Raw genomic sequence first — 26,853 nt, forward strand, 5'->3', positions numbered from 1 at the left:
GGGTGTCAATTGCATAATGCTACAGGCACAGTTTTCAAAGCAGAAAGCTAATATCAGTGTTTCTAAACTTTTACTGATGAAAAGTTCTGGGTCGCAGAATTATATGGCAATACAGCATTAAAATACTAATGTACACAAACTAGAACTATAAGTATATCAATCAATGAAGAAATAACTGTATACGTAAATTTTAATTGAAATTAACAGTATATATTACGATTTCAGAGATCTGAGATGCAGATCGTGTTTTCGTTTGGTTTGTTTACTTTTTACCCGGTACCTACCCTAATGGGAGACAACTCTCGTTTGCCCTTAGTTTCGAAAAGACCGAATCTCTAGAGTCGAGAAAACTTTAGCTTTAAATTTATACGACCTTCAATCTTTAGATCTAGTCAAGGGACATAATTTTTCACTATCCGTATAATGAATCAGCTGATCAATGAATCAGATTGATGTCGTCATAAAATGACATACTTATTGCGTCATTTTCAAAAAATATGTGATGTCTTCTTCTGATGTACACGAAACTAGCATGCGATGTCTGGGAATAAAACATTGAAGACGCGCATTGTTTCGTGTAAATTTATCCTGGATGATCCTGAAAAAGTGCATATTCTATGGACTACTTACCTCGGATGGAACCGGTGAGACGAAGGATTTAGCTCTACATGTAGATCTAGCTTATTCGTGTTATTGATGTTCAGAATGTGCGTGCCTATTTGGATGTGAAATTGTGTGTGTAGAGCATATTGATGGGTGTGTATTTTGGGTCAGTAGTTTATTCGAATTGTTTTGCTTAGTGATTTAAGGTAACGTAAGGGTTATTTTATCAAAGAAAGTCTATTCAGTAAAAATAACCCGTTTGCAACAAGTATTTCAAAGTTTAATACGGGAAAAAGCCCGCGAAGCGGGCGTTGACCGTTCATACATATGGGAATTTAGACATAAAATTACATAAGAATACCACATATGGATACGTCTCAAAAAAAATTGCCACGCGACATATATTTTCGCGATGCTATTTATGAACTTGAACAAATCAAAAACACTTTGACATATGCTAAATCACATGTAAATACATACCTCAGAAAAAGTTATATCAATGACATCATAATTGTGTAGCGAATCGCACTAAATATTCTCGCATTATTTGTTTTTCTTCGAACCGTTCCAGAATTAGGTCATTACTCAATTATCTCCCCTGAATGCTCTTCTTCGGTGGGTATAAGCCGAAGACTGGTTCACTACATATAGTAACAGTCTTCACCGAACACAATTTAGGGGAACATAACCCGTCTTTAATATATTGCCGAATCTCCGATTTTTGTCGAATTTATTTGCTTTAATCTTTTCGATATCTTATTGTTATTATTATCCTGACAAATTACAAACGCTTGTTAAAAAATTATTTGTTTTAAACACTATAGTTGGCATCTCTATTCTTCAAGTATTCTCGCGGTATTTCAATAACGACACCCTACTGTTTATGTATCAGAATTTGTGACGCATTTTCCATTCGCTCTCAGAAAGAAGTTTTACGTTTGATCATGAGCAATATTCTGGTAAGTTGTCGTTGTTACCCACCAGAAACACATTTATTCACAAATTTTTAAGATATTCAGATCTAACTTTTTAGTCTTTTAGCTTTAATTTTTAAAGTATTTTCACCTCGTCTGCTCGCACTTTACCGATATCCCAAAAGGTTACATATCACTATAAATAGTTTAGGCCTAAAACCACAAAATCCGATACCGTTGGAATTTTCGTACCACAATCTTACGTTAAAAAATCTTCCAGATTCGAAATCAACAAAAAACAAGACATTTATAAATTGTCTGCATTATTGATCAAATTTTAAGATATTTGTTGGTTTTCCGTTTTTAGAAGCTGTTCTGCCAAGGCAAGAGCTGGGCATTATACAAGCCATTATATCCAGCAAAACTGACAGTTTTGGTTTACAGAAATCAACAAAGGAGGGATTCCCGAACTATCAAAATTTCCAAGCTATACACACAGTTATTATCTGTGGTGATCTTTATTTGTTCTGTTTGTTTACTTGGATGGAACATGTGTGAACTTTTATAGAACTTTGAAAAGTCTATATATGTCTATCTATAAACAAAAATCAGCTATGGTATAATAAGATCAGATGTGCAAACAATGTCAAAGGGTTGTTAAATTAACAATTTGAAGGCAATTATGCTGAAAAAATATGAAAAGTTTCCATGCAAATTTTGTCTGTATATCGACAAGTGTCTGCTGATTATTGTCAAACTAGTAATACAAAACTTACCACAAGTATTTAAAAGCACTAAGTACCAGTGATCATTTTTAGTAAGATAGTGTAATTCTAAACAGTAGCAAATAGCTTGTTTAGTAAATGCATAATGCACTTAATATGATTTCCGTTCTATTGTGTAATTAATAAATTGGTTGTTACTTGCTAATCCATGATAAATGTTTTATGGCTAGTGCAAAACCAGCAATGTTAATTTTGTAAAAGGTAATACAATAACACCACTTTGTAATTTCATATACGTAAATATTCTTGAAATGTAGGTTGATGAGTTTTACTTATTTTGTAACTATTATTTTATGTGCAAATAAATGACGTGAAGTGTTTTGTATATCCACACAATACCACATATGTTTTTATATATGTACTGTATTATGTGTTATTTGAATGTTTAAATAAAAAAATATGGATGATATAACATGATGCATTCTAATATTTGCATTCAAATTGTAACCGTAGAGCTAAGTGTATGCAGTTTAGACTGTGATTTTAGAATTGCTACAAAATGGCTAGTTTTTTAGTGGCGACACAATTTAAACTATTCAACAATAGTTTGCGAAAGAAAATTAGAAACCTGCAGTGCAAGATACCTGTATTTATTAAATATTTTAATTGCGAAACAAGTATGTTGTTATGCTGTTACACATAATTATACATTGATAATAAATAAGAAGACAATTAGTGGTGTTAACGTTTCCCAACAGTAGAAATCATTCTTCTGATGAAGTCAGTGGTATACAGACGAAAGCTCCAGGTATGGCTTTCAATACGTAGTGTGTGTTATTTGTTAAATCCTGTCAAATTTGTCAATCAAAATTGATTTGACACATCACATGTACTGTATGCTAAATGCAACTGCTTTAGCAAGCTGTCAAGTTGAATTGAGACATTTGATGAAACAAACTGGTTCCTGGGTAGGACCAGTACTTAGTGTCTATATGACGTACCATGACGTCGAAAGTCTACAAGACCTACTAGGTAGAACGAGAAATGTACTTCGACGTACAGTTTTCACCGACCCTTGAGTGTTAGCCAATCAGAAGACACCTTACATCTGTTGCATTTAGAGATATTTGACCATGAACATAAGTATTATTATTATTATTTATACCAAATTATGCGACTATCGACCGCTTACGCATAGATATTGTGCGTATTTATTAAACATTATTATTATTATAATTTATAACAAATTATGCGACTATCGACCGCTAACTCATAGATATTGTGCGTATTTATTGACCTGGCGTGGCGGAATTAACCTCTGACTTATGCAAGTTATGGTTATCACAAAATACCACCAACGGAGAGGTTATAATACATTATTTATCCCGTTAATGCTTGGTAACTGTTTGGTTACCGTTGGGAATTTCCTACACAGTAATGCACTGGACGGTCGTGATACTCCGCCCCGCATGATCAATAAATACTCACAATATGCTGAATAATTTTAATTTTAAAAAGGTAACAATTGAATCTTCTTCAAATTTGTATATAATCTATTTCAATGCATTAAATACTTGAAACTTCTATGTGTTTTTTTTTGCCATTCTGATATTTTTATTCATTTTGTCCTCAATTAAAAAAGAGATTTTAAACATTTATTATGAATAAATCTGAAGGAAAAGCGGCTCAAGAGACTAGTGTTTTGATTGGCTGTTCAAAAATTGTGTACGTCGAAGTACAAACATGTATGTCGAAGTACAAATTGTACTTTGACGTACAAATATATACTTCGAAGTGTATTTTATATTTATGTCGACGTACAATTATTGTACTTTGACGTACATTTCTCTTTTTAACTTGTAGGTCTTCTTGACTTTCAACCAAATTGGTACGCCATAGTATGTCTTTAGGGTTATCTAAAGAATGCTCCCACTTAAGAGATCAATACAGAGACCTCCCAGTGACTAAGCCAGTTAGCAGACACCCCATCCTCTATACCACAGACACCGAACCAGCTATAAATTCCTGTGGCTAGAAAACAAAAAAAAAATAAGATGCTAGATCTTTAAGCTTGGAACATGTGACTTGTTTTAAAATTGATTTTTTTGGATGCATTACTCAATTATTGCAACAATTATGGCTTGTTCTCATTGAGTCGTGGGTTCCCTTTGTGTCGTGGTTATAGAGATCGCGTGAAATCACTTGAAAGAACGTTCGCAGGCGCTGCAGTTCGTTCCGGTAAAAAGTTTGACAGAATCGGCGTTCATTTTACAGATCGAAAATGCGTCAAAAACAGGTAAATAATTCAATTAACCATAACCCGATGCATTTTTATACACAAATAAACACTATTTCTACCCTTATATTGTTTCTAAGTAACACAAAATCCCATATTTATGAGTATTTCCCATGTTACATCGTCTGTTGACATTTTTACACAAATGACGGTCTGCGCATGCGCGAAGCACTTGCTGTAAACACACTAAAGTTTAGGTCACACTCAACAAATTGTTCCTTAATTGAATTGTTAAAATCAATTAAGAAACAATGGGTTCACTTTGAGAATTCCAATGAAACCCATTTTGTTTTTATTTTTCAGAAACAACCTATCAGACTGATGAAATGCAAGGCATATTCTAGGGAAATGATGATGAGTGCATACAAGGCAGTGAAAGATGACCATTTGCCAGTTGATAGAGCAGCAATCATGTATGGTGTGCCAAAACAAACACTGAGGGACAGAGTGTTGAACAAAGTCAAGATCAGCTCAAGGTGGGGAAAAGATTCATTATTCACCTATGAAGAAGAAGAACTGCTTGTTAGCCACCTGGAAGGGTTGGCCCAGGTTGGGTATGGCATTAATCGCTCTCAGTTGAACATTCTTGCAGGTGATTTGGCTGTGAAACTGGGTAGACGTTTAACTGAATCCAAACTAAGCAACAACTGGTATTATGCCTTCTTGAGACGATGGACACACAGGCTGAAAGTCATTAAACCAAGGGGTCTTTCATCAACAAGAGCAGCCGCTGTCACACAGGAGAATATTGACAGCTACTTCAGGGATTTGGATGCTATTCTTACCAAGTACTCCCTGAAGTGTAAGCCACATCTAATTCATAATCTGGATGAGACTGACATTCAGCCAGAGCATCGACCATCAAAGGTAATCACATGAGTTTCGTCAAGCAAAACTCAAGCTGTCACCTCTCCGAATACAGGCACCACAACCATTATAGCGTGCGTTAATGCGGCCGGAACAGCACTACCCCCTTACTATGTGTTCAAGGGAACACGGACAAACGATGACCTATTGAAAAATGCAGCAGTTGGTGCCAACTACGCCATGTCGGATTCTGGATGGGTAAACGGGGAGGTATTGATTAAGTACCTTGAAGAACACTTTCTGAAATTTGTTCAACGAGGATCAGGTGACATTTCCCAACCTATACTGCTCATATATGATGGCCATGCTTCACATGTCTCCATTGTCAACTGGGCAAGAGAGCACAATGTCATACTGTTTGTGCTACCCCCACACAGTTCTCATGCCCTCCAACCATTGGACATTACATGTTTTGGGCCGTTCAAGTCTATTTTCCACAATGAATGCCATCTATACATGGCTAAGCAGAGGGGAAGAGTCATTACAAAATATGACATAGCTGACTTGTCCGGGAAGGCATACTTAAAATCCATGACACCAGCAACAATCCAGTCTGGATTCCGGAAAGCTGGCATATCGCCATTTAATCCGACAAAAGTACCAACAGAAATGATAGTGCCGTCTAAATCATTCCCCAAAATCATTCCAGAATTGCCAATTAGTACCATGAAAGAGCTCCTAGATGAAAAGTTAATGGAAACAGCTCCAAAAGCCAAACTTGAAAAACCAAAAGCTAATAAAAATAAGACACAGGACAAAAAGAAGAAACCAAAAATGGGTGGAAAGGCCATTACAGAAGACTCTACATACTTTCTGCTGCTAGAATACCAACAACAGAGAGAAGAAAATAGCACAAAAGAAAAAAACAATAATATCAAAACAAAATTTACACAAATCCCCCCAACCAAGCACCAGCAAAGGAAATATCGTGGACTCTGACATTGAAAGCGAAATTGAAGACGAAGATCCAGCTAACAACTGTTGTATATGCAAGAAGTTTTCACCGCCAGGATTGGATCAGTGTGATGAACTTGTGATCGTCAAATGGGCCCAGTGCACAGCGTGTGGTTATTGGTGCCATCTGCGATATTGTTTACAGATCAGAGTAGTGCGCCGGCTATCTGATTTCTTCTGTCCGCATTGTGCTGAAAGAGAGTGTTAAATCTATTGACAGTTACTTCATCTGTTAGGTTGTTTAAATAGTATTTTTATTAAATTGTTATGGATCAGTTAATTTCATTCCATCAGTATGTAATGTTTATAATTGTTCTTGTTGTTGTGTAAATAGTAAGTACTAACAAGTAATTATTGAGTTTATGCAAAACAATGACTTTTGCATATTTGTCAATAAAATCAATTGTGAAGATATTTTGCAATTACTGTTTATTGACTTTTCTTGCATTAGTTTTATTAACAGAATTTTGCTGTTTTAATTCTTAATTATTGATCAAATAATTTGTTTGTCATTTAAATTATTTATTGTTATAGAAAATAAAATTGCATATGTATTTCAATAAAATTTTATGATTAGTGTTTGAAATAAATTAGTTATAAAACACACACACACACACAATAAAACACTAACTTGTTTTGCATATTACATTCAATAAAGAATGTAACCTGCAGTTTATATTGCATTAGTGTGTTTACAGCATGACATATTTGCTTACATACAACAGCCAATCAGAATCCACGACTCAATGAGAACGTAATTCCAAGATGGCCGCTTGACATGATGTAAACAAAACAAATAGTTAGATGTTTTTGTATTCGTTTAAATCAGCGAAAAGTATCCAAATTGATTAACAAAGGGTTATACTTGTGAAATTAAATCTTAATTGATTTGAACTCTTTAGTTAATACAATATTTTACCGATTTATACACAATTACCCACGACTTAACAAGGCAATAGCATATAATATTTTGAACACAATCATGTCAATATATTTATTAAAAATACATAGTTATCAAAAAAACTTAAAAAGCTTTTGCCCGTAAATTAGGTAGCACCTATAATCATATTAGAATTATGACGGATTATCTTGTGTTGGGTCACAAACTACAGCCTCAGGATGTGAAGGCTATATCTAGACGCCATCAAAATCTGCAGCGTCCATGAACAAATAAGGCGAGTATAGTTTTTTTTGATAATTTATATTAAGAACGACTCTTTGTGTAAATCTACATGTATCCTTATTCTTCCGATACCGTTATTCTCGAGATACCGTTACGTCACATATGTTACAATAATAACAGCGCGTGCGAAATTGTCATTGTCCGAAAACTACGCCATTCTTGTTGGACCTCGTATTTCTTAGAAAATACAGAAGAAAAGAAGCGTCATAAGCAGGTATATTGCTGAAAATCATCATATTTATGCTAAATTATACAAAACAATATGTAAATCAGTACCCTTTGACCCAAATTTACTGTAAAATCCGAGTTGGAAATTATGTTGCCGTTTGTTTACACAAAAGGGAAGTAACTTACAAATCAGGTCAGTATTTGTAGGCTTTAAAGAAAAGGTAATGTCAAGAAGTCTGCGCTAAACCATGTTCACTTATGTGCGAACAAATCTATTAAAATCCAATTCAAGCTTGTTTGCACTGAAATATCACTGAATTCCGTTTCCTTAATGAGGTGTTGTCAAATCATTTCCGGGTATTAACGGCACATAGTGCAGATCTATGGAAAAAATATTTACGTGTTATGTCTGAGCTACGAATGGCAATTTAAGTAAAATAGTTTCACATTATTTCAACTGAATTGGGTGCTAGAAAAAAAATCACTATTGAGTCCGTGCCATTCAGCGAACCAGATTGTTGGGTTTATGAGCAGATATTGAACATTCATCGAACATTGAAGCTATTGATCGAAAGTTCAGCATGCACCATAAGAGCTTCACATTAAACAAATTTAAGAATTAAGGTAGCATTATTTTTGCCTTTCAGCCCGTCCCCTAAAAGTACAATGCTGGAAAACGAAAATACAATCCAGAAAGCCTGCTTCTTGCTTACAAGGCAGTTAAAGAGAAGGTCTAAACATTAAAACAACTGCGCGCAATTTTGGAATTCCGACTCAGTCATTGAGGGATCGCGTTAAGGGTCTTGTAAACCCAGAGAATCCGAATAAACGATGGAGAGCTATGACCCAAGAAGAAGAAGAAACCCTAATTGAGCGCATCACAACGTTGTCTCAGTTAGGGTATGGTATAACGAATACCAAACTTAAACAGCTGGCCGGCGAATTGCTTCACAAACTTGGAAGAAAACCGTATAACACATCAATGAGCAACACCTGGCTATACGGATTTAGAAAAAAGGTGGGACGACAGAATAGTTTCATTAAAGCCGAGAACATTAGACACCAACCGCGCCAAGTCAACAACCCCGGAAGCGTAAGAGCAGTATTTTAAGAATTTAGAAATTTCCCTTCAGAAACACAATCTCCTAGACAAGCCACACCTTATATTAAATATTGACGAAACTGGAATTCAGCCTGAACTCAGACCACCCAATGTTATCGCTCCCGTCGGCAGCAAACCACAGGCAATAACATCTCCCAGATTCACAACAACAACCGTTATCGCGTGCGCTAATGCCTCAGGAAACTCACTCACACCCTATTTTGTTTTCAAAGGCAAAAGGTTTAATCCGTACCACCCCACACATCTCATGTGCTTTAACCCTTGGATGTTGGTATCTTTGGGCGTTTTAAGTCATACTACTACAATGAATGCGCGTCTTTCATGAATGCTCACATGGGGCAGAAAAAAACTCGTTTTGACATGGCTAAGTTAGCATGTAAGGCATACCTGAAGGCCATGACGCCGCTCAATGTCCAGTCGGCATTCAGGAAAACCGAAATACATCCCCTGTCAAGCAACGCAATATCTGCCGAGAAGCTGATAACGTTTGAGGGATTCCGCGAAGCAAGTCCTGTTCGCTAAGTAGCGGCACTGAAGTGCGGGAAAAATGCGGTTCTTAATTTAAAAAAAGGAAGCGACATAGCGTCCTAACAGAAATGCAGCGTTTGCCAAACCGAAATGAAATGCCCTTCGTGCAACACTACAAAACCACGGACGAACAAACCGAAGTCAGGAGGACGAGAAATTACGTCAGACTCGTATAAAAATGAGCTGGCAACAGACACCAGCAAGATTACGCCCAGCAGTCCACTACCATCCACGAGTGGCCTTCAAATAAATCGACCCGATGTTTCCATGAAGACGGACACCAATGATGATGAGCTTGACGACACAGTACCGTGCTGCGTTTGCAAGCAGATTACACCTCCAGACTTAAGTCTCAATCCACATTTGAAGATCGTCAAATGGGCACAGTGTGATAAATGCGACGGTTGGGTGCATCTAGCTTTTTGCACAACCGTTCGTGTCGTCAGACGTCAGTCGGAATTCGTGTGCCCAAAATGCGAAGAGTAACAGACAAATCAGCGAAAAATTCACATTAAATTTTTATTTATGTTTTAAATATCGTTATTTTATCTCTTACTGTTACTGATTGAAACCGTTTTGAATTATACAATTTAATAGATTAACGAAATTTGCAAGTTACATACGTTTATTACAGTTTAAATTAAGTGTGGATTAACTTTCACGAGACAACCCGTAGCGAGTGAGTCATTGTTTGTGACGTAAGCATTTGGCCAATTAAAAGAACGGTATCGGGAGAAGCGCTTGTTGTACGCAGACTGATCGTCACGGTCGAGTACGTTCAGGTAGAGGTCACAGATTATAACGTTGATGTTCGAGGTTATTTTGAATTTTAACTTAAAGTTGAATGTTTTTCCCATATTTTGTTGCGTTTTAATAACTTGTGAGTTGAAACTATAGCTCACAGCATCCAAGTAAAATCTTCTTTTGGCGGTCGCAATATGTTACAATTTGCATACATCGTAAAATTGAATCGAGGCATATGGTGATATTTTTTCTTATTTAACAGTTTGCGAATTTTTGTAAGACTATTTTGTGTACCAGAACTATATCACTACGCATGGTTACATTCGCTACATTTTAAGCGCTTTTAAGAATGAATTAAAATTCTTGTTAAGGTTATTATATCTATTTATGTTAAATGTCACGTTGAATAGAATACTAGGATTAGCGTTGAATACAGAGAAGTTTATGTTGCTCGGCTCGAACACCGAAAGCGCTCGCTAAGGCTCGCGATCTCGGCTTTCTAAGCCTCGCAACATAAACTTCTACTCTATGGGAATCAAATCTCAGACTCAATATACGCTCCGTGGTTTCCCCTTGTTTAATAGTGTGCGTTCTTAAACGAATAAATATACCACTCTGGTCTACGGCTACATGATATATTATTATGCTTATGGTTATTCGATATGCCCCATATCAAAAATTAATTAAAATATTTTTGAAATAAAAATAAAACGTAAAAAGAAAATAAATACAATTTAATGAACTTGTATCAATATGTTGGAGATACAAATGACATTTTTTGTATTAAAGCTCTTAAAATATTTAGGATAAATTATATTTAAATAATTATTAAGGTATATTTTTATACGCCACATTGTTGCATGAAACACTCGCATGTTGATCGTCATTTCTGTCTCGCTATTGTTTTCAAAGTTTGCATGATATATAGATTCAAGTAACATAATAGTATGTATAATAGTTCATTAGAATGTGAAGAAGATTTCAAGTAATCAATTTACAGTAAACGTGAAAAGAATGAACGGAAATAAATTCTTGTAAAACAGTCAGTATACATTATCAAAAGGATGTACATTCTAGATATATCAATTTGACTTGTGCATACATATTCTATACATTGGTTTAATCTTATTGAATTTCCATTTACTGTGTTCCTTGTTTATTGTTTTACAACTTGCTCTCTTGCGCAAATGCAAATTTGATGACTTGTTTTTTAATCTAAAACAGCTGTAAGATGAAAGTAAAAGTCAATAATCTTGTTTTCACATGCCAGATGGTTAAGCTTAACTTTAGTGATTTGACTGATCAAATAGCACTAAGATAGATAAACAGCAGGATAAGATTATATAGATTTCATTATTACTACTATATTTATGACCTTTTACAAATGTATGATAGATGTTGAATTGATAGATTTTATATTACTTTCTTATTGCCTTGAACTAGTGTAAAAGTTTTGTTATTGAAGCAGTATTCCAGAAATATTATAATCCTATATTAGTGTGTTTGATATGCTCATTAAATGACAAGCATTACTGGTACTGTTGTTTTGTCAGTGAAAGCTTATTACATACTGTACATACTAAGGGCAAAGGCTATATTGAATTACCATTATATAATTTTACCATAGTCAAAATAAAATGGTGAAAGAAAAATATAAGATTTTCATTATGAAATAACTTTGAGTGGAGATGTACTCATTGGTGATAATATGTACATGATACAGTTAACCCTTTGTGTGCTGTGAAATGATTATGATGTGAAATTTATTTTCTGCTATAATGTTCTTGTTTATGTTTGATTTTCTTTGTCCAGTTTTCTCAAAATTCAAAGGAATTATTGTTTGGATGGCTAACAGCTTGGAGCCTGACCAGACATTGGTACTATGAATAAGTCTGGTTCTAGGCTGTTTGAAAAGACAAATGCATTTGGGTTTGATAAATACTCTTGACTGGCAAAATATAATTAAAGCAGTGATTATGTATTTTTTAGTGATTGATTAAAATTTATTTTGATTGGTTTGTGTCTGTATGTTCACGATTGATAAAATACAAGCGTTTCTTATCTTAAATAAAATGCACTTCTATCTATCACTGAAAAGACAAATTGTGATCCTATATACATTGCTATCTGTGTAGTACTTAAAGTACTTACTATTTGTATTATAATGTCCCGACAAATTATTAACCTGTTTTTAACTTTTTCAAAGTGGGAAAGTTATTCAACCAGCTATTTATCGTAAAGCATGTTTACATATGTTTGAATACGATAGATATGAATGATTTCCTTACTCTGAATATGGCTTCAAACTATCGGACACTTTATTTCTAGTGTGTGCGGTCTTTTGTAAACCGTCTTTCAATACCTTTATAAATATGGCCTAAGAGCGGTCTTTATCAATACAACATGTCATGTTCATAACATAATGTAATAAGAGTTACATACGCAAAATACTAACAACGAGTTTTTTTTTGTAGTATACAACCCATGCTAACAGAATGATTAATATTCACTACAAATAGTCACACTCACATTAACAAGACATACCATTCGAGTATACATACTTTATTAAGCAATCAACATGTACTATAAGACAATAGTGTATCATTCTCAGCTGATATTTGTGGACAGTATATAAGATATAAACACACTCGCTATTAAACATCTAATGATATCATTGTGTAGCTAATTTAAAAATTAAAACAACACTATTTATAATGGCATTAACATTTAACTAGATATAATTAAAAGTTTTCATGTTTTCAACTTAAAATATTGCGAAAATTCAAAATGTAGGCATTTAGAAGGTATATGCCGATTAGCAACCTACGCTAAAAAGGTTTCACCTATGCGGTATTAACATGCAATATTTACACAGACAGACATACAGACATACATATATACAGACATACAGCCGTACAGACATGCAGCCATACTAACAGATACAGACAGACATACAGACATACAGACATACATACAGACAGACAGACAGACAGACAGACAGACAGACAGACAGACAGACAGACAGACAGACAGACAGACAGACAGACAGACAGACAGACAGACAGACAGACAGACAGACAGACAGACAGAAAATTTATTCAGACTTATACATCGTCTTCATAAATACATATTCATATAATTTTATGTCACGTGAATTGGTATAACAATATAACAGAATATAACATAAAATAATTATAGAATAATATAAATACAATTAAATAGAATCAATTGCAAAAACACGTATATTCTATCTAAGCGGTAATGAGATGTATTACCCGCGATTATTTAGGATTGTATTTCTCCTCACGCATAATTGATATATTTACATACATTAGAATTGTTTGATTAGTCACATGAAAAAAGTAACATGTGGAATGTATATACAGATGGGTTAATATAAAATATACGGTTAATATATGTTTTCTCAAGTCAGTGTAATAGCGGCAATTTCATAAACAATGTTATTCGTCTTCTAAATAAATAACAAGTGCCTTGAAATTGTTGACAGTTTTGTATATTTTGGTAAAAATTTCATCTACGCAGAAAATATGTCTAATACTGTAATAATATAAAATGAACAGGCACTTAGAGCATATAATCATCTTGTATCTAATTTTTGCTGTGTCGAATAAGATGTCAAAACCGAACAAGCTCTATTCGATTCATTAGTAACACCATTCACACTGTATGAGTCTGATATGAGTATGACATTTTGAAAAAAAACTCTGATATTTTGCAAAAATATTCTTTGTGTAAAACAATATACTTTAAACTATGCTGTTCTTGGTGAATTGGGTAAATTCCCTCTAGCCGTTTTATGTTACATACAAGCTCTGTGTTATTGGATGAAAGTTGTAAATAACCAAAAGTCATAATTGTTTCAAGTTTTTTATGGAACAGATGATTATTTTAATCAATTTCAATTGTACGAAAATTAATCTATGGTGTTTGATGTTAACGTTAGACAATCTTGACAAGGGTTATATGCTGTATATAAAACTGATTTCACGTGTAACATTGTTACATGGTAAACCAAAGTATTTAAGCCCATTTGTCCAAAAATGGAGCGATTCTTAAGCTTCTCAGTCCAAAACGGACCTTTTCTTTAAATTCTAAAAAACGCTTCGGATATGAAAAATACCTGGATTGTTTATCTTATGAAAAGTCAAGAATCCAAATGAGCCGATTTCAATTTAGTTTACATTGTCCCGAATAGAACGCACGTGTAAACTTTGTATTACTAACCAGAATGTATGTGAATCATTATATCACGTATCATTATGTTGTCCATTATATTAACGTTTAAAATATAATACCCAGAAATCATGGCCTACCATAAGAAAAACGCATCATTGATGTATTGTACGAATATTCTAAAGCTGACAAACAATGTACACTTTTTGGTTGATGCGTTAAAACTTAGAGTTCAGACTTTAAATAGTAAACAGTTGTATAATTGCATGATAACGAACATTATTTTATTTAAAAACACACATATTTGTCCAGATTGTCAAATTTGCTCATATTTAATTTGTATTATTGTATGATTCCCTGGTCATATTACTTGTGTATATATGTACTTGGCCAAAGGCAGACTGCCGGATTGCCAATCAACTTTGATTGATTGATTGGTTGATTCTTAATCAAAGTAATTTCAACATATAATTAATATTTTGCTGCGCATATCTGCCAGTTTAGATTGGTGTGCAGACACTCTTTATCTTTCAAAAAACAAGCGCATACGTCTAGGAAGCAATCATAACAATTCCTTTTATGCCAATGATCTTTAAAAATCTGTAACATATCTTATACAGAGCTGTTAATATCCATTTTTTTACATTTTTGTTTCAAATTGTCAACCAGATGATACAACATATTCCTTTATAATTTGTTTCGACATCAAATCAAACGATACATTATGATTCCGAATCGAAACAATGAAGCACACACATGCAAAAAAGATGAGTTTATAGCAAGTTGTAATAGTAGTGATTTCTGATTATGCACTACAATTTAATTACAATATTATACATGATCAATGATCAATATTTTGAATTATTTTACGTACAAATTTTTTGGTTTTGTGGTCGGAATAAATCAGATCGGTTTCTCTAGAATGGTAATAAAACCTTCGAAAACCTTCAAATGCTCATTAATACTTGAATAACGAAAATCTGACTCAAACATAACATGGGCCACTTCTATTACACTCCCAGCAGTTGTGTTATCGTCAAGATCAATCATATGAATTAATCAAATTTACACGTTGCTTGTTATGCCATTGATTGCCAGACGCTCCTATTATGGTAATACGTTCCTTTTGAAGGTTCGAGCCGAAATAGATGCACTTAACTGACGGATGGATCTGATTCAGTGTTGTCTTTATCGCAATTACGTCGTTCACTGGTCGATTCTTTCGACACGTTATGTAGATTCTGAAACACATAAATTAAATGACTCTTTTCAACACGTCCTCTGATAATATTGCGCCGTTTTATTGTGTGCTTATAAACACGGTTGTAAATACTTATGTTACAGATGAGTAAAAGTTAGTTCATGTATGATCTCTTAACGTTTGAAATGCGTGTTGGGCTATGAATTTTATCTCAATATTTTACATTGAAAAATTGTCAGTGAGTTCAACACAATACCGATTTATCATTATTCATACTAGTAGGTAATTATGTTATATATCTGATTATTGAACTAATTAAAGCGTATTACTGTTTGATAGATACTTAAATTAAAAACAAAACAAAATAAATATCTTAGACCTAAATTTCTTGAGCTAAAGCACTAATCAATATTTAAGTTTGAAACGTATTTCTTAACAGCCTAAACACTTTTGATAACATGCGACATCTTAAAGGGGCCTTTTCACAGATTTGGGCATTTTTTAACTTATTCATTAAATGCTTTATATTGATACATGTAAACATTGGATCGTAAAAGCTCCAGTAAAAAATCAAGAAAAAAATTTAAAAAGGGAAAAGAACATTGCCCGGAGCAGGTTTCGAACCAGTGACCCCTGGAGTCCTGCTAGAGTCCTGAAGTAAAAACGCTTTAGCCTACTGAGCTATTCCGCCGAGTACACATTCTTGACGTATTTTATACCTTATATAAGCAATCTTCGTAGTTTCACAAAATTTAACGACAAAAACAGAACTCTCCAAATTATTCAATCGTTTCGCGTTGCAACGCTTTATAATTTTTAGGTTTTAAAATCGTCAAAAGATGCATATAATGGCTATATTAGAGCATGGTTAATGTTCAGTATTACTGTTTCCTCACAAATATCATAACTAAAACGAAAACTTACGAATCTGAAACAACTTTTTTCAATTTTGTCAATTTACCAAAGCGTGAAAAGATCCCTTTAAGTCCTTGACGTATAAATTATTAACAATTATAGTTGATGTTGTTTATCTAGTTATGTGTAATCGTCCTTTTCATTCTTAATCCAGCTTTGCTATCATGTATATAAACTACTATTTATTAATGACTTAACTTAAGAATTACTCCTCATAAAATAAGATTACTGAAGTAAAGTAATTTGTTAACATATTCAAATTTGAACGTATAACATATCCTATTAAGTGTTAGTAATAATATGAAGTAACTGTTTATACTATTTGATAGTTGATATAGTCGAAATCCGATGGCTCGAACTCGCTTTGCTCGAATTTCCGGATGGCCCGAACTCTCATCAAAGGACCGATTTTTAATTGCTTTATATTCATACAAAATTTTGTCGGATGGCTCGAATTCGCGAGGCTTAAATTATCGGATTTCTCGAACTGTTTTCACAGTCCCGTTCACAATTGACATGACGCCTTATCTATGATCGCTCCGCCCACTAGAATTGATCCACCAATCAGCGATCGATTAATCGGGCGCAATCGTTAGCAACGACCTGTCCGCCATTTTCTAGACAAGCTACATGTTTAGGTTCACTTTTATTCCAACGAGTTTCTTTTGTTTTCCTCTTTAAAAAAACGATTAAAAATGGTTAAACGGTGTCAATGGGGATTATGTAACTCGGACAGTCGATATCCTGACAGATTAGTTAGTGACATTGAATTTATTTCGTTTCCAAAGCCGAAAAAAGAATGCCTAGATCTCATTTTTTAAACGAGTTTCGTTTATTTTGTTCGGATTAAAAAACGGAAATGAAAGATGGCAAAAACGGTGTAAAAAGGGTTAATGCAACTCTGACATTTGGTATCCAGAAAGATAAGTTAGATGAATTAAATTTATACCATTTCCAACGCGGCAATGCGGTCTTGACAAGAGCGAGTGGAAGCTTCAAGATTGACCAAGATCCCCTTTATAGAACATTAATTTATTTCACAAACTTGAAATGTCATATAAGCAATAACTAAGCATTATAAAGTATGTATTATGTCTCGTGTGCATGTAAAATAATTGAGAATTTTGGTACCCAATTCGTGTAACTTTACGAAATCCCCGTCAAAAATCGCGTTTCTGTGTGTGTCAGAAACAAGTGAAAACCATTTTGTTATTATTTTAATAAAGACGTATCGATAAATGCTATTGTAAAAGAGTTATTTTTACTGATATTAGTTAGCCAATAAATGCGGTAACTTCGGGGAAGTCGGAACCTGCGCGAGCGTCTGATATTGGTAGCCTTGTTAATTTATAATAGCCTGACCGTATTCCATTTCGTACAACGCTAATTTATATCAGACAATGTCCAAACTTACTGTGTTGTTTTTGCGCTTTAAATTATAATGATTAATAAATCTCCCATAAGCAATGTTTAATATGATTAATATCACTTTTATACGCAATAACATGTGGGATTGAGGTACCCACCCGGCGTCAGAAAGCGCGTAAAACTTCACCGAATTCCCAGTTATAAAGCGCTATTTCGTGTCAAATACACGGGTAGGGGGGGGGGAATGTTTCGGTAATAATTTTGTTAATAACACGGGTAAATACCGATGAAGTGTTAATTTATTGCAAATACCACCATTACACGTAATAACGGGTTTGATTTCAGTAAGCGCGCAAGCGTTTGAGAGCGTGTTTAATGTACCGATTTACCCGTTATAAATAGCTGATGTTCTCTTTAATCGTATATTTTTTGCATTTGCAAAATAACTTAATGGCATCAACCACTTTACAAGTGTATTATGGTGTTAAACAAGTCCATAAAATCATCCGGAATATCGCGTAAATCTATATGCAGTCTATAGGCAAAGAAGCCATTTTGGTGTTAGCTTGTCTAGGTTTTCTTCCCGCTGAGCCACGTGATTAAGTGGGCGGAGCGATCACTGATAAGGCGTCATGTCAATTTTCACACGTTCTTTTGTTCGGATGGCTCGAACTCGCTTCGGGTCGCATAAGCTGTTAATCGACCGCTAGATTAAAGGCACATTATAATTGATTACATATCGGTTGCAAACATGTTATCGACTCAATCGTTAATTGATTTGAGTAAATGAAGACATTTTGTATAAAATCTGGCGTTTTGTATAGATGCATGATAAATCTTAAATGGCTGCACTTGAAAGCTTTGTTTCTTGACGACAGCTAAATAACACAACACCGGCATAATGATATTCTTCAAATAAAGATAAATACAACAATAAATGCAGTACTGTCTCGTATGTAAATAGTACGTTGGTAGTGCTGATGCATGTTTTATTCCTCTTTGCTGTTAGTGCTCTGTGTTACCAGAAAATGGGCTACGTTAAAAAGTGCTGATATAATTTACTATACGATATTTGTTTTATTGTATTTGTATTTTTTTTAAATAGTGGTACATACAAGTATATATATATATATATATATATATATATATATATATATATATATATATATATATATATATATATATATATATATATATATATATATATAATCTTTATATATATATATATATATCTGGTTCTTATTAATTAAAAAGCAGATAGTAATACGAAGTAGTACAGAGAGTTTAAGCAATATGTGTACTCTTCAACTGGAGGTGAAAATGAACTGAAGACTTGTTCGTAAACAAAAAAAAAACAATGTTAGAAATCGGATGGCTTGAATTCCAAACTTTTTTTGCCGGTCCCGACGAGTTCGAACCATCGGGTTTCGACTGTAGTTGCTAGTTAATAGCAATATGAAACTTATCATGCTTTCATGTTTGCAAATATGAGAGCAAACATATACTGTTTATATATGCATGATTATCGTATGTGCTCGAGTGTCTTCCGCCTCGAGTATGATTTTTGCATAATGTAAATTACCAGTGAAAACGAACTCGTCATCGATTTGTTTAAGCGCCTTAGTCTCTCCCTCTCGAAGCCATCTTTAACCTAAATAACGCAAAATATAGTAAATATCCCATACATTTTCACATAATTCTCATGTCGAATTTCCCTATCGCAAAAAAGAGTAAATATCATAATGTTATTGTTAAGTGTTCCTGTTTGAAATTCAGTAGAATTGACTTTGTTGAAGAAACTGTAAATTGCTCCTTTTGGAAGTTAAAGGAAATGAATTTGGAGTATGCACACATTACATAATACTGTATGACACCATAATTAAAACATAATTTGTTTTAATATAAACACTTTGTTTGCGGGACAAAATCAAACAACATATGCAAAACAAATAGTAATACTCGAAATGGTATATAAACATCGCGAATAAATTGTAAACAATCGGCATATTTAATTTAAGATTTCATTAGACGTTACCTTTTTATTTAAAACGCAGTTGCATACGAAGATATAAACGCCCTGCAACAGAAGTTTTAAACGTTATAAAAACATCTATTCATAAAACAATATTTCACCATGCTATTGAAATATTTAACATGCCTAGTTAAAACAAAATATTGAATCAAATCATCAACATAGTTTGCAAGTTCATAGATTGAATGTTATTGTTGACATTTATTATTAGATTAAGTTACACCTGTATATGAAACGAATCGAATATTACAGGAACAAAAATCGTCTTGAGAATATCCGTACACGGACATAATTGTTTCAAGTTTTTTATGGAACAGATGATTATTTTAATCAATTTCAATTGTACGAAAATTAATCTATGGTGTTTGATGTTAACGTTAGACAATCTTGACAAGGGTTATATGCTGTATATAAAACTGATTTCACGTGTAACATTGTTACATGGTAAACCAAAGTATTTAAGCCCATTTGTCCAAAAATGGAGCGATTCTTAAGCTTCTCAGTCCAAAACGGACCTTTTCTTTAAATTCTAAAAAACGCTTCGGATATGAAAAATACCTGGATTGTTTATCTTATGAAAAGTCAAGAATCCAAATGAGCCGATTTCAATTTAGTTTACATTGTCCCGAATAGAACGCACGTGTAAACTTTGTATTACTAACCAGAATGTGTGTGAATCATTATATCACGTATCATTATGTTGTCCATTATATTAACGTTTAAAATATAATACCCAGAAATCATGGCCTACCATAAGAAAAACGCATCATTGATGTATTGTACGAATATTCTAAAGCTGACAAACAATGTACACTTTTTGGTTGATGCGTTAAAACTTAGAGTTCAGACTTTAAATAGTAAACAGTTGTATAATTGCATGATAACGAACATTATTTTATTTAAAAACACACATATTTGTCCAGATTGTCAAATTTGCTCATATTTAATTTGTATTATTGTATGATTCCCTGGTCATATTACTTGTGTATATATGTACTTGGCCAAAGGCAGACTGCCGGATTGCCAATCAACTTTGATTGATTGATTGGTTGATTCTTAATCAAAGTAATTTCAACATATAATTAATATTTTGCTGCGCATATCTGCCAGTTTAGATTGGTGTGCAGACACTCTTTATCTTTCAAAAAACAAGCGCATACGTCTAGGAAGCAATCATAACATATTACAGGAACAAAAATCGTCTTGAGAATATCCGTACACGATAAAATGCAAACGACCAGGCTAATTATGCGATCGTTGATATTGCAGATAGGTTCTTAGTTTATATAATACGTAGTGCTATATGATGAGCTATGCGTACCAACCTGCAACCCGTTGCAGACTGCGAACACATACTGCATGAATGAGGCCGACTCGTTGATGTAGAAGATGCCGAGACTCCAGGAGATGCCCATCAGGGGCACAAGAACGCACAGAGCCCAAAGAGTTGTCCTACAAACAGTAAGCTATTACTTCATTTTGTACTTGAACTGTTTTGAATTCCTTATAAACTCAACAGATGTTCATATTAAACTTATGTATAAAGTTATAATGACTAAATATGAAGTTTATTTCACCGAAATGTATATTAAAGGTAAAAAAATACAATTGGTTGAAAGCGTTTGGTGCAAATGGACTACATGTATATACGTTATTGAACGATTAGTACGAACATACTGTCCTTATTTGTAGGTATCGTATGATATCATATGTTTGGAATATGTCCGAGCACTAAATTGTTTGTAATTGACGTATTTCTATGCTGATGGTGGTTTAATAATTTTTGGTAGTATTTTTGTTCAAATAAAACAAACACTGCAATGTGTAAATGAAAGTACGGACTCGCTCATATTTTCACGTGTTACACTTACATATTATAATTAAATGTATAGTTATCTTACTTGATCTTGTCTTTAATTGGCTTTTCTCCCATGGCTTTTAGAGCAAACATTTTCTTAAACAACAGAATCAAAACAATGACGTTGAACTGAAATAGAAACAAAAGAAGGATTAAACACTTGTTTGCTGTCCTCTATTCATGTGCGATAAACACCTTCAACTTAAATATGTACCTCATCTTTATCGTTCTATTCATTCCTGTCAATTCCATTTTCCAAATGATCCAGCGTCCTTGAGTGTAACTATGTTACAAAACTACCGATGGTATGCCCATAAATAATTATATCACGTTCTACAAAATACTCTTCTCTTATTGGCTTTTGGACGTCACATGCTGCCCCCATATATTCTATATGGTGTCAATAGACTATATGGGGCAGTAGAAACATTCAAAATGGCCGCACCGAATCGTCGATTTAACAGACCATTTGGATTTTCTACTGCTTACCGATATGAGGCTGTATAAATTAACTTGCTACTCAATGGTTAGTTGTCTGTGACCTACAAAAGGACTTTCCGCGCTTTTCCTTTCTTTGGGTTCGTTATCAAAAAGGAGTTTAAAGAGCAGAAAATTGTCGTTTGGTAGACACGGAATTATGGCTACCTCTAAACGATTTGCAGACACTTCTTTTGAAAGATTGCTTACAAGAGACTGAAATTAAACTCTTAGAACACTTTAAGAGCAAACAAAAAATGTGCAAACTTACTAAAAATCTTACCTATGTAAAAAGAATTAGAGTCCTGACTTAAAATCGTTAGAAGTTCATGAACGTGCAAAACTTCTACATGGATTTACGAAAACCAGATGGGGGGCTTTACAAAACCATATCAATGGAATCTATAAGGAGCGGGTTAAACAGATATCTGCATAGTCCTCCTAACAGTCTGAACATTGACATTGTGATAGACGATGCTACTGTTATACATTGTTATTGATGTGTTTACATCCGAAATAAACCCGTGATGAATATACAAATGTTTGACATTGTTATACAATATTGTGATCAATTAATAGATTTTTTTTCAGGATTTTTTCCTGAAGTTTTGTTATTGTTATATTATGTTCTTGAATTTAATATTTTCGATAATACTTGTTATAAAAAAACAGTGTTTGTCCTTGTTAATTTGATGAGATTGTAAGTAGTTGGCGTGATATAATCGTTACAGGGTTAGTTACTGACCCGATACGGGATATACGGTTCTTTGGAAAACATTATCGTATGTGGTTTTCCAAAGAACCGTATATTTTGTATCGGGTCAGTAACTTACCCTGTAATTATTAATATTATCAGTTCAGTAAAGGATTACCAGTATAACGAATAAGGCTGGACCAACAAATGCCCATCTGAGTCCACGAGCTAGAGACAGCCAGCAGCTGGAAGAAACTGTATTGTTTATATAGGTCTTAAAACATTGTTGCATTACAGGACGCGATATTTAAGGTTACTATTTTAAAGCTTGTAACATCTCCGTTCATTTCTAGACTCGATTATGGTTTTATTATAATCCTTTTTAGCATATACGTGTTGTGTCAGTAAATAAGAATGCTTACAAGTTAAATATATATATGAAAACTAGTGTTTAACATATGAGCACAATGCACATACTAATGATCGTTGCCATATCCATTTGTTTTAGTGATTGAAAGTGTACTTCCAACTATGATTACAGGAACACCTACAACAAAGTATACAAAGCATAATGGCTACAATAAAAAGACGTTATAAATATATGCTATTTTATAAATAACAATTCACAAAATAATCTCGCAACATGACTGCATGTATACAGTTAATGAATAAAGTACTTTATGTACATTTTCAGTAAACAGAAAATAAAATGTGGTTTACCCCATGCAAACACTAACAGCTGGCGGAGTGGTGAATTTTGTGAAAAAACTAAACTAACTTCCCTCAGAATCCCAATGCCTTCTGCAAGCATGAGGCAAAAGACGGCGCAATAGATGTAGTGTAACGCAGCCGCGACTACCGTGCAAACAATCTGTAAAACGTTGATTAATTTTAAATCTAAATGGAACTATGATTACGTCTTCAACAGATTAAACAGATAACTTAAACAAATTAAAACATGTAACACTCTTAAAACTATCAATACAATAACTAAATGTGGATTAATATCAATAAACAATTTACATATGGCTGCTGCTTTGTACACAAATACAAATGATATACCGTTTGCAATTATATAAGTTAATACGACTAACATTTTGTTCATTTGGCAAATACAATTTCAAATCATTACTTAGTAATTTAAATAACTCATTGGTAATGAGCCAAAGGCAATTGACTCTTCAACACACATCAATCACAATTCAAAACGTCTAGAGAACGTCTCTAATTATCCTGCACGGAGTTCTCGGGTTAAGCTGTGTAAATATTTATGTACAAACTAGCACGTGCATGTTGTATATGTACGTGATTTAAATTTGATGGAAATTTAGCATTTTAATAATTGCTTGGGACAGTGTTCATGTCCTTTGCCAACCTTATTGTCCGTACGGTCGATTCCTCCAATGAAGATCCCGTACGAGATTAAAAGCGCAGAGATGAGATTCAGCAACAAAATGGATCTGTCACTACGAACGTATCTAAATCATTTAAAATGTATTTGATAAACAAGTTGTATTTACAAGTATGCACAAGTGCCATATTTATAATATCTAAGAGAGAAACAAACAATATATGTGAGACTGATGTTAATATTACACATCGAACAATTTTATGTTACATTATTAAGTTAATAAATGAGAACAGTTCATTGCGACATGTCAGAACTATTGATCGAACATGAAAAACATACCACTTGTTTAATTGTGTGAAATTGCTCATATTGAAATAATTACCTATATATATGTAATTCGTCAGATATATTACAACACGATAGGGGAATAACCTACTATTCTGTTTTTCATACCTCTACACCCCTATTTAAAAAATCGCTTTAACGCATTTTCGGCGGTAATGTAGATCTTGAATGACGTGTGACGTATTAACACTCACGTCATGAACACTTGAATTTAATATTTTAAAAAAACGTTTGTATATGTTCTTGTTGCTTTTAGACTTAAACATGTATTACATAATGGTATACACTTGTATGTTTAATGGAATCAGATTAAGTACTTATGGAAAGACTTTATCGTTGGTTAACGGGTTATATGTCGTACCTTTGGACATTAACAGGCACAAACACCTACTTACCTGATACAACAATTAAAGTATAAATTTGAATCAGACCATTATAAACTTAGAGGTATGATATAAGCTGTATACTGTATCAGGTATTAAGTAACGACTCAGTATTGCATTTGGAATATGCCATTTTTATTTTTGCGAAATATCAAAGGTTCTTTTCTTTTTTTAACCAAGTATTAGTGTAACAGAGCAGCAAATCAATAGGTTAAATGTAAATGAATGCTGTAAAGTACATGCAGGACATACACAAGCTCACACATATACATGTAGTCCCCAGCTGGGTTTACTTGCAGCGCACTAGTAATTATAAACGTTGTAAGGTCATCCCCCGAAAACATCGCTCATACAAACCTCCACAGCTTTGCAAAAACAATAATCGTCAGAAGTAGGCAAAATGAAGATACTGAAATGCCAACAATCGACACTAGACGTATCTCACTGGACTGTTCATCTGCCTACAATTTAGATCGGTTAATTAAACTTTGCGGTCTATAATTCAAGTTAAAAAAGAAGATCCCTGTAATTCATACTTTGTGATTATTATATTATATTTTCATATCTCTCTTTGCACATAACAGTCTACACGTATTTATTACACGTATTTTAGTTTCATAACTCGATGTTTAACCGTTAACCGTAAATTAACAAATATATTATTAAAACGTTATTTGTACCCCATATTGAGCAAATTGTCGTTGGTTTTGTATTGATTTTGACAACATATTCATTCTAGTGCGAATGCATGCATTAGATCAAATATAATACATGTGTACGAATATAGCTGATGATATGTTATTTGTTAGCTTTTTATAATTCATACAGATGCATATAATCATGTGTTTTCTCCTGTGATTAATAAGCTTAACTATGTACTTTCTTAACAAATATCTTTAATCAGACACTTAATTAATGCGCGTTTACATATGTCTTAGTAAATAATGATTAGGTTGTGGTGTTTCCATATAACATCACAAACACGGTCCTTTTTTCTTGATATTTTAGGTTATACAGCTCGTGTAATTTCGTTCGCTGTAATTAAGAATATTAAACCTTTATTGTAACGTTCGCTAGTATCAATCTACATGAACGAATGCCATGTCAATAAGACTAAATAACCTGTTCAGCAACAATACTTGATATATAAAAATTATGTATATTCTTACCTCAACAAAAGGACTCATCAACACAGCGAAGTTTGTGAGGTGGTCACATTTACACACAGTAATCGTGTCATTTGAAGTTTGAACTTTGCATCCGTCATTGTCCCAATAGCCCGGCTGCTCAGGCCTCAAATGTAAATAAACTACTTATTTCAACTGGATTGAATTCTCAAGTATCAAGTATTCAATTTACGGTTTGGAATACGAGTGCCTTAATCATGAAAAATTCTTAAAAATATAATTTATGCATACTGCCTTTTTACATAAACAACAGATTTTAATAGATACTAACTGTTCCATTCAGTTTTAACATACACATTAACATAAACCTGTATATTCGTATCATTAATAATGAATATATACTACACTGGTGTCACTATTAGGCTACAATGAGATATATACGAAATTTCGTATAACGAATATATTAAAAAGTTTAGAGTGTGTCCATATCTACATATTTGGTTGCTATCGAACATTATACATTAGCGTTAGAAAAGTGAGCATCCAATTGTAATTTTTGTTGTTAAAATAATATTTTGGAAAAAAACAATACTGGCGTTGTCCGTTTATTCAGGATATTTGGTTTAAATTTTTATCCCCACGCTTTTGGAAAAGCGTGGGAATTTGTGGTTATCTCTGTCTGTCCGTCCTTGCAACTATCACCTCCTACACTATTAGCACTAGAACCTTGTAACGTGCACACATGGTATCTATGAGCATATGTGCGACAGTGCACTATTTGGAATTTTGATCTGATCCCTGGG

At 33.6% G+C, this 26,853-nt stretch overlaps 2 protein-coding genes across 3 annotated transcripts in view; one reads left to right on the top strand and one right to left on the bottom strand.

The window, feature by feature from the left end:
* Positions 1-4,379: 4,379 nt before the first annotated feature.
* Positions 4,380-6,663, top strand: LOC127853945 (uncharacterized). Of its 2 annotated transcripts, none has more exons than XM_052388816.1 (2): positions 4,380-4,538; positions 4,842-6,663. In XM_052388816.1, exon 2 carries the CDS (start codon positions 5,586-5,588, stop codon positions 6,342-6,344), a length of 759 nt encoding a protein of 252 aa, XP_052244776.1. In that variant the 5' UTR covers positions 4,380-4,538; positions 4,842-5,585; the 3' UTR covers positions 6,345-6,663. Both variants share the same exon structure in this region, with proteins under 2 accessions (XP_052244776.1, XP_052244777.1).
* Positions 6,664-12,651: 5,988 nt separating this feature from the next.
* LOC127852498 (adhesion G protein-coupled receptor B1-like) overlaps positions 12,652-26,853 on the bottom strand; it is a 46,880-nt gene continuing 32,678 nt past the window's right edge. Inside the window, exons 16-26 of the mRNA XM_052386455.1 lie at positions 26,093-26,216; positions 25,281-25,384; positions 24,220-24,322; positions 23,565-23,715; positions 23,322-23,391; positions 23,023-23,089; positions 21,717-21,802; positions 21,141-21,267; positions 19,819-19,860; positions 19,366-19,434; positions 12,652-15,540 (exon numbers count right to left, since the gene is read on the bottom strand). Of these exons, the coding sequence (XP_052242415.1) occupies positions 15,454-15,540; positions 19,366-19,434; positions 19,819-19,860; positions 21,141-21,267; positions 21,717-21,802; positions 23,023-23,089; positions 23,322-23,391; positions 23,565-23,715; positions 24,220-24,322; positions 25,281-25,384; positions 26,093-26,216 (1,030 nt within the window). The 3' untranslated portion in view covers positions 12,652-15,453. The remainder of the gene's footprint in view (positions 15,541-19,365; positions 19,435-19,818; positions 19,861-21,140; positions 21,268-21,716; positions 21,803-23,022; positions 23,090-23,321; positions 23,392-23,564; positions 23,716-24,219; positions 24,323-25,280; positions 25,385-26,092; positions 26,217-26,853) is intronic.

Source organism: Dreissena polymorpha, chromosome 12 (genome assembly GCF_020536995.1).
Source record: "Dreissena polymorpha isolate Duluth1 chromosome 12, UMN_Dpol_1.0, whole genome shotgun sequence".
Lineage (NCBI taxonomy): Eukaryota > Metazoa > Mollusca > Bivalvia > Myida > Dreissenidae > Dreissena > Dreissena polymorpha.